The sequence below is a fragment of the Trichoplusia ni genome, chromosome 26, assembly GCF_003590095.1.
Source record: "Trichoplusia ni isolate ovarian cell line Hi5 chromosome 26, tn1, whole genome shotgun sequence".
Lineage (NCBI taxonomy): Eukaryota > Metazoa > Arthropoda > Insecta > Lepidoptera > Noctuidae > Trichoplusia > Trichoplusia ni.
This window is the reverse complement of record NC_039503.1, coordinates 3,612,914-3,625,452: the sequence shown is the minus strand read 5'-3', so window position 1 is coordinate 3,625,452 and position 12,539 is coordinate 3,612,914. Positions and strand designations below refer to the sequence as shown.

Sequence of the window (12,539 nt, the reverse complement as noted above, 5' to 3'; positions counted from 1 at the left end):
GCAACTTACTTTGGGTTCAGAACAACGTATGTGATGTTGTCCGCATTTATTTATTTATTTAATTTTAATAGTAGGTAAGGCCGCACTACAGTTCGATTTCTCCAATTCCGCTTGTAATTGCTTCAGGCGAGCTCTCGCTAACGTAAGATTGGCATTTGTCGCGCGCATGCTTTCCTGAAACATTAAAATATATTTTAAATGAAAGGGAATATACCATAATATAATGTTAATATTATACCTTTTAAGTTAAGTTAATAAACGATATTTTTATGTCTAATTTAATAAATAATAATAATAAATGCGGACAACATCACATACATTGTTCTGAACCCAAAGTAAGTTGCTAAAGCACTTGTGTTATGGAATTCAGAACATTTTATGTAAGCTAAGTACCCTATTGCATGCCTATATAGGTAAATTGTGCAGAGCTGTGAACTTATATTAAGACCTCATAATATAACCACAATTAGTGCAATAAAGATTTATTATTATTATTATTAAAAAAAGAACTGTATCAAGGACTTAGAGTCTTTCTGCAAAAATTCTATCATAATCGGTCCAGCCGTTTTTATAATTGTAAATTGAATTATCATCGGGTTTGAAGCTACCCTGAAAATTTCAGACTACTAGCTTATCGGGAAGTGCCTCAAAATTGAGTTACAAAACTCCAACCGGAATGACAAACAAACAAGAAAAGTGAGTGTATAAAAACGTGGGAAAAACTTACCTGTACATTTAATAGCGTTTTATCGGCTCTCGTTAGCTTTTCCACAGATATTTCAGTAGTATGCTTAATCAGACCCTCAAGAGTCGCGCGAAATGATACATTGCACTCCCCTGGAAACAAAACATCAAAATCTATATTTATACTAGCTGACCCAGCAAACGCCGTTTTGCCTGATAAATTATATCTAGTTGGATGTATTTTTTAATGCTACATTATAAAAAAATAAAAACAAAAAATTTCGTTCAAAAAATAAAAAAATAAATTTTAGTGTGGGCAACGCTTGTCACTCAGGGGTATGAAAAATAGATGTTGTTCCATTCTCAGTCCTACCCCATATGTATACAAAATTTCATAAGAATCGGTCGAACCGTTTCGGAGGAGTACGGTAACTAACATCGTGACACGGGAATTTTATATATTAGAAGATATATTATAAGGAAGTTCAGTTTGTGAGTTTGTAACGTGGTAGGGGGTAATCTCATGTCCTACTGAATGGGTTTTGAAAAGCCTCACCCTCCGAAATTAAGGAACTTGCTCATGGTGTCGGGTTTCAGTGTTTCACAAAAATTCTAGTAACATGCACGAAGACACCCAGACTCAGGACAAGCATTCGTGGGTCACACAAAATGCTTGTATTACGCGGGGATCGGACCCGCGATACGTCGGACTTAGTGGTAGCTTATAACCTGGATAGTATCCCGATTTTAAGTTCCTGTGGAATCATTTTCCATTTATAGTGCGCAGAGATATTGGCAATGGCTAGTAAGTTACAAGTAAGAGGTCAACTTATATTTTTTTTTAAATATCATATTCCACATCTTTCACACTACGCCATCTAGTCTAAGCTTATTAAATGATGTAATGGTTTACTCACGCGTATTTACCTAATCGGAGTCCTTAATCATGAGAGAGCGCAGCGAGATGCGTGGCCGCTGACGTCAGTTCGCGTCTGCTCATGATTAAGGACTCCGGTTAGGTCCGAAACTAGTCGGGATACCCCGATAAATACGCGTGAGTAAACCGTTACATCATTTAATAATGAATCAGTCTCACGATAGTTATTACAAAAATAAGCAAAGCTTGTATTATGAGTATTAGACAACCGATGAAATAACTTACATAGTTTTTGATGCAGCAAAGAGTTGTATATGTTGGACTGTGTGGGGGTCTGCTGCCTTTGTACAACGCTGTGGAGAGGCAGGTCTGGCTCCGTTAGTGTTGGGATTTCCAATTTACCCTCTGTAATGAAAATCAATAGTTAATTTAAAACTTACTTAGACCTGAATATTTTAAAAGTAACTTCAATAAGGAGGATGTTTTGTTTTATTGTTCATCTATACTAATATATAAAGCTGGAGAGTTTGTTTGTTTGTTTGAACGCGCTAATCTCAGGAACTACTGGTCCAAATTGAAAAATTCTTTTTTTGTTGTATAGATCATTAATTGAGGAAGGCTATAGGCTTTAGGCTATAAACCATTACGCTGCGACTAATAGGAGCGAAGATACAAGGGAAAATGTGAAAAAAAACAGGACGGGTATGAATCATAACTTATATATTCTACCCATGGGGACGAAGTCGCGGGCAACAACTAGTAATTCATATATTGTTTGTTACTCCAGACTCTGGACTGGATGAACCAATTTTGTTGTTCTCTCTTTATTCAATGTAAACTTTCACCAAAAAAAACTGGCTGGTTATTTAGCTGTCTATTTTTGTAGAAACCGAATAATCAAAAAAAGAAATTTGTCTTATGTCACAAAATAAGCATTAAATCAAAAATTTTATCGAAGGAAAAAAAAATATTATGAAATTGCATTCTTCTTTCATCTTATATCGTGTATTTCTTCATTCTAAGTCATTTATCACTCTTAGTTGTACATTTTCTGTACAAGAGCAGTGTCAAAGCATAAAAAACTTATAGTTTTCACTGCTTACAAAAGCTGTTGGTAGTGTTGGTATATATTAAAGGTATATATTAAATAGGGATGATGACTGGGTATAAAAAGAAAAAATCTCATTACTCCCTCAGTTAGATAATTGAAAAGTATGAGAGACATTTTTTCCTTTTTCAGAAAAACTAGAATTGACAAAAAATAACTGCTTTAAAGTTTAGGAGAGGGGGCTTGTGACGTAACGATAGAGTAAAATTTATACTCAATTGTGACGTCACGCGTAAGTTTCATTCACTGTAATTAGGTCAATTAATGTTTACGGGACAAATTAAAAAATACGTATCCGTTATTATACAAAAAACTACAAGACGGACACTGCAAAAAAAATTTGTCATCATCCCTATTACCTAGTACCTATATTATTTGATAATTAATAATGTACCTAGTACAATAGATTATCTGAATACTTTTATTTTTCTTTGAGCCCATACAATGGTTTAATATTTAATTACAATGGAGTTTTTATCTATACTAATATATAAAGCTGAAGAGTTTGTTTGTTTGAACGCGCTAATCTCAGGAACTGCTGGTCCAAATTGAAAACTTCTTTTTGTGTTGAATAGACCATTCATCAAGGAAGGCTTAGGCTATGAACCATCACGCTGCGACTAATAGGAGCTAAGGTATAATGGAAAATGTGAAAAAAAACCGGGCAGGTATACCTAAATCATAACTTATATCTTCTACCCACGGGGACGAAGTCGCGGGCAACAGCTAGTTTGTTATATAATAAGTTATTTATGCTACTTACCATCATCAGATTCAGGTGCCTCTCCAGGTATCACAAATGATTTAGAATTAGACGTTTCTAGATCCTGAAAGTATACAAAACATTTTGGAAGTATACCGTTTAGACCCGTAGCCTGATGGACAGATGACCTACAAAGGTTGTTGGCTAGGATTTGACGCGGATGGCGGAGGAAGGGAAGCTGTGGCTCACCTTGGGAAAGGCCTATGAATGGGCATTGATCACTACACTCAATTACTCTGGGTGATTGATTACAGGTTCCTTAATTAGAATTTAGATTGCCTGACATTATATTGCAAATTTAAACCATTATTCTAATGTTAACCCTCTTACATTTTTTGGAATATATACCATTTCAAGGTAAAATCAAGTTTTGGTGAATTCCAATTAAGAATGTTATCGTATACTATAAGGTCTGGAAGTTCTTCAAAAAGGATATATGCAATTGGGGAACCAAAACAAGCTAGGAAATTACACGTAACTTCATGTTTTCTTTTAAAACATTAAAATTCTTTGAATAAATACCGGTGATCTGCCGATTTCTATTTCGGAATCGGATTCTGAAGCTTCTCCGTCAACAACATGAACGTTTGTAGACATTTTCAAGTAATTAAAACAAAATTTTTAACAAAAATATGCACTTGTTTACATATTTTCTTCAAGATACGTCAAAAAACCAATTGAAGCTGTCATTTTCAATGTATTTGCATATATTAAGCCTTAATGTTAGAAAGAGACCAGTAGGTACATTCCAGTACATTCATTTCGCTATGGTTGCAAACAGACTACTTTTAACGCTTAAGAATGTAGTTGAGAAAACGAAACGCGGCGTAGAAGATGACAGTCAGTTTCCGTTTTATTTTTGCAAACACTTTTTACTTGCCGATTAATTATAAATATTTATTATATATTGTCGCTTACATATTTGTTTTAAATGAATAGTCCTGAATCTCTTGATATTTGTTACCTTGAGCCGAACCTAATATTGTTTTATTCTTGTAGAATGAACATCCGGACTCAGAACAAGCAATCGTTGAGCGCTAAAATGTTGGTCTTACGCGGTGATTGAACCAGCTCATTGTGGGTTTGGCGATGTGACCTAAACCACTCACATCATTTTATTCGATAAGCAGTTACCTACAGTGCCTTTCTCAGACAAACTATAACAAATCTTTTGGTACCTTATTTACGTGGTTAAAAAGTTCATAGTCATCTAAAGATTATCGCAGGGCGAGGCAGCACAAGTCTTCTAGAGGTTAGTCGAAAGATGTGCTGCACAGTTAGGAGATCCACTGCGGCGCAAGCATTAGACCTTCTCTACTCCTGAAGAAGATCACACTCTAGTTGTCAAAGCTACGATGCGAAGGCCCGCGGTAGGGCCTTAGCGTCCAGAGAGGCTTCGATAAGTTTGATACCTTTCGTAGAACTAAACCAATTTTGCCGCGTCTCGTCGCTGTCAGTCACTTATTCTTATGGCCACTGCTCTTGTAGTGGGGATTGACCCTTAGGCCAGAATAGTTGGAATTAGGGTAAAAATAAAACTCAGAATAAACATGAAGAACGTTTTTACTATCAGATATAACGTGGACGTATTGACACAGCGACAAAATATTATTATTTACAATAATTTATTACACTCCCCCTAAACAGCCTTATGGCTAAAACTGACTTAAAAATACATCATAGTCGTACATTAGCATAACAAAACTTATGTAATTTGAAGATATCATTAATCATTCATTTCATTCGTACATTTAGCCATTTTTACCGCCAAAATGCAGACGTAAGTCACTGTCAAAGTTTGACTTTTATTTTTTTAACAGAGCCAATCTGGCAATGGTACTAACCAAACGGCCTGTATTCAAACTTTTCACAGATATTTTAGGCTATAAATTGATGTTGTATCTTCAATTACACATTTAAAACATTGGATACACGCGACTAAAATTAGATTTAGGATAAAGCATGGGTCTAAAATAATTAAACTTGATTAATGTAGTTTTTCACCCCAGTCAATATTTATGCGGAAATATCCTCATATGTGACAATTATTTTTAGACCCATGCTTAGTGATAACCAGCAATAACAGGGAAATTAAAATATATACAATAGTGTGAACGTTTCAGTCGATTTAACAAATTTTAATTTAATATTTATTTAGTAGCATAGATGTGGACAGATGGCAGGTTTGAATTTCTTTAGAAACTTGTCACATAATTTTTTATAGAAATAAAATGCTCTGACACGAGATGTTATTCAATCCATCGTTATTGTTTGCTGAATTTTTGGGTAGGTATCAACAATTCTATAAATATTTGAAGGGAATAAATTAACAATAATAGAAAACAGTAACGATTTAACAATAGAATAGATAGTATAAACATTAAGGCAGTATAAGGTATAGGCTGTGCCTAAAACGAAAAATAAACTACTTGTTCCTAAGTTATCTATTTCTAAATAGCAATAAACTAAATGACTCAAATTAATTTTATTATTTATTAAATTGTTGACTATAAATGCATACATACATAGACATAAAAATAAACAATTTACGAAATTGTAACCGCCATCTTGAAATGTCAAAAGAAGCGGGAAAGTTTGAAAGGAAAACACGCGTCAATTTTAACTATTTAGCAGAACAACTTGGTAAGTTACAAATTATAGCGCCCTCAAATGAAATTGCTAATGCGCTTAGTCGCCATTTTTGTCACTTCAATCGATAATATATTTCTATTGCAAGTATTTTTAAGCAAAACTTCTTTAACGTCGTTTGAAAAAAAATACCGTCACGCGTCACATTTTTATGACATTTTCGTATATGGAGGGGCTCTTAGATAAATAGACGCATTAGCAATTTGCGAAGATTATATTAAAGGCAAACTTGCATTGAAAATACAGTTTAAAAATCAATTCCAGTGACGTCTACTAGACAAGTCAAGCAAGCAAAGGATTTCTCTAACAATATTTCGAATTAATTCCAGTTTTTTTACGAAGCTAGTTAAACTAATATTGAAGTAATTTGATCAATAATTTATTTAGAATTTTTGTGTAAGAGCAGACATTTTTTGATACTGCCTAATAAGAATCTATTTTTTTTTGTAATTCAGTTTCAAATCTAGTGTTCCGATAGTCTTTTAAAAACATTTTTAATTATGCTTGATTTCATCTTTTTCAATATTTGCAGTACCTATTTTATAAACAAATTATTGATCAAATCCCTAATTGTAATACACATAATTTTAAGACGTCGTTAAGTCTACTGTGTTACTTTTGCCAAATACTGAAAAATTTCTTTTTTTTTTTTATTTAAGCTGATTTATAAGGCAAGAAAGTTTACGTGTTTGTTACTTCTTTACTCTCAAATGGCTGGACTACTTTTGATGAAATTTGTTTAAGGGATAGTTGACGCAGCGGTCGCAATTTTAGTTTCGTAATTTCTCTCATTGCTGCTCTGTTACTATTCATAGCTTAATTGTAACCTATCTAAAGGTGAAGGTCAGCAATAGTGAAATATTTATATGAGATTTTCAATATCGGTTCAGTGGTTTTGGAGAATATTCCATACATACAAAAACCAAACTTTCCTCATTCCAAAATAGTACAGAAAAGTAATAGACAGAGACAAAAGCGTCTAGTTTCGTATTATAAGAGACAAATCGACTCAAAAACGTCTTAAAATAAATTTTCAATAACTTATTGATTAAAGGACAAATAACCGACCTAGCACTCCCCACACTGATAGTATTTTTAATAAAATTGTTTATTCTATAAACTAGATAAGTACTATTATGTAAGTACGCTAAATTTTTTTATTATTTTTTTTCTCGAAGTTTTGCGATTTCTTTGACGTTTATCAGTTTTAAAAATTTCAAAGATGGACATTTTAGGCGCGTATGCTTTATTTTTGACAGCTGTCAAATTATTTTTTTCCCTAAATTTATTTTACAGGTTAGATTCGGATTTTATTACACTTTGCTAAATCAGGGCCCAAGGGTAATGTAAAATTGGACTGCATTAGAAAAAAAACTTATTTTAAAGTCCATAAATTTCGAGTGCAGGTGGTCGAAACTTTCATTAGTAAATTACGTTTTAATGATATTACATCTTAATAATATCTTCGCTGACCCTTATTAGGCGCACTATTCCTATTTCCTTTGTTGAAATAACGTAATAGAGATGTCTTTTTGTCTGATAACTATCTGGATTTTCGTCAAAAAAGTCACAAAACTGGATAAATTCTACGAAAAAAAATTACAACTAGACAGAATTTCCACATCAGAACAAATCAGTCAAAATCCAACATTTTTAGTACATTATTTATGTACTAGGATTCATAAGACGTTTTACCTAAAATGTAATACTACGATATAATAGCAAATATCGATTTTTAGTCGATTGTTCAATAACACTCGATTAAATAATCCATTTAATTTTAGTAACACGCAGATTTTTATTCGATATTTCGATTCAATCGACTAAATATAGATATTTGCTTTACACTAATAATTAAAATCAACTTAAGCATAAAACTGAGCGACTTAAAAATAAAAAAACAAATTTATAACCTTAAAATTTGCTATTCATCATGTTTTATTCTATTTTACCTTTTGGCGCCAAAGTCATGTGTAGATGTCAAAGCAAGTGTCAAAATTACAATTGATGAACGCTTATTTGGACATGAAGGCTTAAAGGAGGAAACCTTGGATTGTTTCCGTGAAATACATATAGGTATCAGACCGTATCGATAAGATGATTCATTTCACTTGTCTTCAAATATTTTTGTAAAAGTCGTTGACTGAATGATCGCTTGCCTCAGCTGTGAGATGGCACCTTGCTTCGTCATTTATACATGTCGCGTCTTTAGTAATGTCTGATTAGTCGAATAATCTTTTTCTAAGATAGTTTATTAGTCTTTTTACTAAACTTTACAGTTTAGACTAAGTTCTTATGCGAAGCTGAAACGATTTTCTGACCATTTTAGTAAGTGTAAATTGAATTATAAATCCATTTTCTTTCGTATCTTCATCTATTTGAATTTTAGTACACACTATTTAAAACACAACAACTGCTATATTTATAGGATAACTTTCGTGTGGTAGACGCAAATTTATTTATCAATACGAAAAACAAACTAGTTTCAAAATCGCACGACTTGTTTCAGTCAGCGCATGCAATCCGTGTCATGAAATTTAGTCGAGCGATCTCGAGAAATTTTCGTTTAGATAAATAATTATGCTATTAAAATCATAAAATTAACGAAAATTACAACGAATTGTTTCATTACTACGATGTTATTTTTATGTGTAAATTTTCTATTTGGTTAAATGCTAAATTCAGTGCATTAACTTGAAGCTTCGCAGGTATTTTTATTGATGTATGAAGGATTGCAACGCATTGCCATACACCGACACAAAATCGCGGATGACGTAGCACGGCGGTTCAGGTTTAGTCAGTAAGAGTCTGACACTACCCATTTTCTTCCCCGAGGGAGTGGGTGTCCATGAGGATACCCACGCCTTACCAAAAAAATAGGTATTTTTATTGAAGCAAAACTTTTCAAGGTAAATCTGTGTTTTATATATTATGCGAAGACTTTGAGTTAGTGCACTGAAAATAACTGTAAAATTCTTTCTACAATAACTTCTAAAACATGTTAACATTATGGTTTTGTCTATTCTTAATGAAATTTCTTTAACTACTAGCTAGTGATGGGACAATGACTAATCGACTACTCGGTAACTTACTAAACACAATCAGATATTAAAATTAGTAACTTTGGTGATAACTGGTTGGTAGGCAAATCTTGTATTTTATGAACAAATTCGTTTTATATCTTAGTTTATAAATATGCTAATTAAATAAATAACGCTAAATTTTAAATAAATGCAAGCTTATTAACTAATTTTATACTTAAAAACGTATAGAATGTACAGACTTAGTTGATTTTAGGGCAAAAGTGGACCTATCTCGATCTTCAAAGTGAGGGGACCTGGATTCCAAATATTGGAATCTGAAATCGCCAACCCGCAGTGAGCTAGCGTGGTGATGAATGCTCAAACCTTCCCTATACGGGAAGAGGCCTGTGCCCAGCAGTGGGACGTATATAGGCTGGTATTATTACATCATTGTATAATTATACAATTATAATGTATTAAATAAAATAAATAGTTTTAAAAAATCGAAATACCCCCCTTTTTTAAATGTCTCTCGATTCATATTTTATCAAAATCGGTCCAGCTTTTTTTGTTTTTAAAGTTGTAAATTGCATTGTCATCGGGTTTGAAGCTGCCCTGAAAATTTCAGCCTGCTAGCTTCAGGCAGTGCCTCAAAATTGAGGTGCGAAAATCCAACCGGAACGACAAACAAACAAGAAAACAAGTTAAAAAAACGTGGGAAAAGGGCTAAGTGTGTACATCCTATACTAAGTTATTAATTAAAAATAAATGAAACATGTGATATGATTCATAATTGCTTGTTGTTAAAGTGTTTATTTGTCTGTGTCGCAAAACGCTTAATAATAGACTACCTAAGTCTTGGACTATGGACTAGAACTCCTGATCTGGTTAAATCTAGAATATTTTTGACGTATTTTCTTCATAAGGAAAATATGGCCGCTGACGTCTGTTCGACGCCGTTTCCCGCCGCGTCAGCTCATGATTAAGGACTCCGGTTGGGCCCGAAACTAGTCGGGCTGCCCCGATAGATACGCGAGAGTAAACCGTTGCATTATTTATAAAGATATATAAGTCCATGTTAATTTATTGAAAAGTTAAGCAATAACTTGTTTTTCTTTCGTTGAATACTGCATGTTTTCATACTCTATTCAAAACATACGTTTTATATAGAAAGTCACGTTATTTTTGAGTGTCATATTATAATCTTTTAAAGTCATGTCATCAGAAAAGAGGCTGCCAATAAAGTGGGCTAGCACCTTGCTAGCACATTTAGTAATACGTCAAAAATATTCAAGATTCGATTAGAAGGTACTTGTAACATTTGTGGGTATTGATTTTAAAAACCTTTTTGTCAAATTATTGGTAAAATTTTCTGGTTTCCTATTTTAGTTCATGGTAAAGAAAATTGGGTTTTGATATAGTTTGGGGCAATCAAAATTATAATTAACATAATTGCCCAGTATTGGGACAGTGGGCTTTGTTTTGTAAGCTGTTTTAAATAAAGTTTATTTCAATTCCTTTGACTATTGTTTTATGTTTATTTATTGCGTAAGTTAAAAAAAAACAGTGCAACTTTGCAAAAAGGATAAAAAATGCGATGTTACAAAATAGTTTAAAATGGATGAAATTAAAAATAGTGTAAAAGTGATCGCTTAAAAGGATGAAAAAGCTCGTCAAAGATTATTATAAAAATCGATAAAATTGGACCAAAAAGCCAAAAAGAAAATCTTAGAAATAAATAAGATTTATTTTCGAAAAATATTCTTATCGTGGTAAGCGCATCCAAAATTTTATTTCTTTTCTTGTATATCAAACGTCAAAATTATTTCCAGATGTCATAATCATTGGGAGCGGCATAATACCCTGTTGCTTTGTCTTAAAAAAAAAGAAAACGGTACACAACCATAGACAATGTTTTCTTAAAAAAAAAAACAAATAACAAAATTGGAGAAATAAAAATAAACAGCAAAAAGTATTTAAATGGCTATGTTTCTATTTTTTAGCTATTTTTTTTAACGTTTATCTAATTATCAATGGTTTAAAGATGCTACGTAACGCTTAGCAATACAATGTTATTTTGGTTAATTATAAATTAAAGGAGATTCTATTTGGTCTCGACTTTTGGTAACGGAATGGCAAGGGAATAGACAAATAGTGTAGGGTAGACGTTTTTGTGAAATTGTATCGATATTTTAACTATCGTACTATCGATAATAATCGTATCCCTTTCTATACTCTATTTTTTAACTATGTTTTTTTTTGTTATAATTGAATAATAGTCTGAAAAAGACTTAAAAAAAGAAAAAAAAACAATTTATTTCGTTAAAAACCGCAATTACTTATAACACAATAATTTTAATTTGCCTTTTTTCTATAAAATGCCTTACTGACAAAAATATCGTATTTAAAAAAACCAATGGTGACCAAAGTCTTGTTTTAAGGCCTCCAAAGATGACCAACTTATTGCGTGTGGAAGAGGGACGCGACTACATCTCGTGTATAGCTCTGTCACTTTTCCACAACAGCAAAAATATAACTTGAAGATAAAGTGTTTGACTTTTAAGACTGCACCATCTTATGGCGAATTACGATCACAGCATCAGCTTAGTGACATTTTTACAATCAATATTATTGAAAAAGGTGTATGTAGATGACATTTCAATGTCAATAAAAGAGACTGCGACCCCTGAGTTTGTTTTGACATTTCTTCTCAGGGTTGTCGGATAGGAAATCTCGACTCCAGCGTTCTTAAAGACATGTAAAAGTGATGTTATTATCCTTACATTAACTATCGTGAGACTGATTCATTATTAAATGATGCAACGGTTTATTCATGCGTATTTATCGCGCATAGTTTTCGACGTCGAGTCGACTCTCTCGCCTGCCGCGCCAGCTCATGATTAAAAACTCCGGTTGGGTCCGAAACTAGTCGGGCGATCCCGATAAATAAGCGTGAGTAAACCGTTGTATCATTTAATGATGATATATCCTCTTTGCAGAATAAATGATGTCATTTCATGTCAATGGGGTATCTCGGAGATCTTGGTAACGATTCAGCTATTCTACAATAGCCAATGAATGAATGACTATTGGATTAAATTTGAAATTATTCCTCTTCTCTTAAGCATTTTGCCAATACTATAATTGGAAGTTAGTTGTATTGAAATTAAGTGTACATACCGTCCCTTACTGAATTTACAATTGTTGTGTAGAAAAATGCTTAAGAGAATAAGAAAATTTTAATTTTAAGCCAAATTTCTTTCATTCATCGGCTGTAAATAGCAGAATTGGGACCCTGGGCTAGATTGGTTGAGTGTCATATTGACGTTAACGATTGTGAACATGTCACTTGGCTAGAGAGGCTGGATCGTTATCAGACCTCATTTTTTAATTTAAATAATAGTTGACAAAAAATTATGAATAAAAGATATAATA

The 12,539-nt window shown here is 32.8% G+C and overlaps 1 protein-coding gene across 1 annotated transcript; it reads right to left on the bottom strand.

The window, feature by feature from the left end:
* LOC113505635 lies at positions 1-4,091 on the bottom strand. Its single transcript, XM_026888439.1, has 5 exons — positions 3,955-4,091; positions 3,433-3,496; positions 1,847-1,966; positions 728-837; positions 1-174 (listed from the first exon to the last, which is right to left on the bottom strand). The coding sequence occupies exons 1-5, from the start codon at positions 4,027-4,029 to the stop codon at positions 55-57; spliced, it is 489 nt and encodes a 162-aa protein (XP_026744240.1). The 5' UTR covers positions 4,030-4,091; the 3' UTR covers positions 1-54.
* Between the last annotated feature and the right edge of the window lie 8,448 nt (positions 4,092-12,539).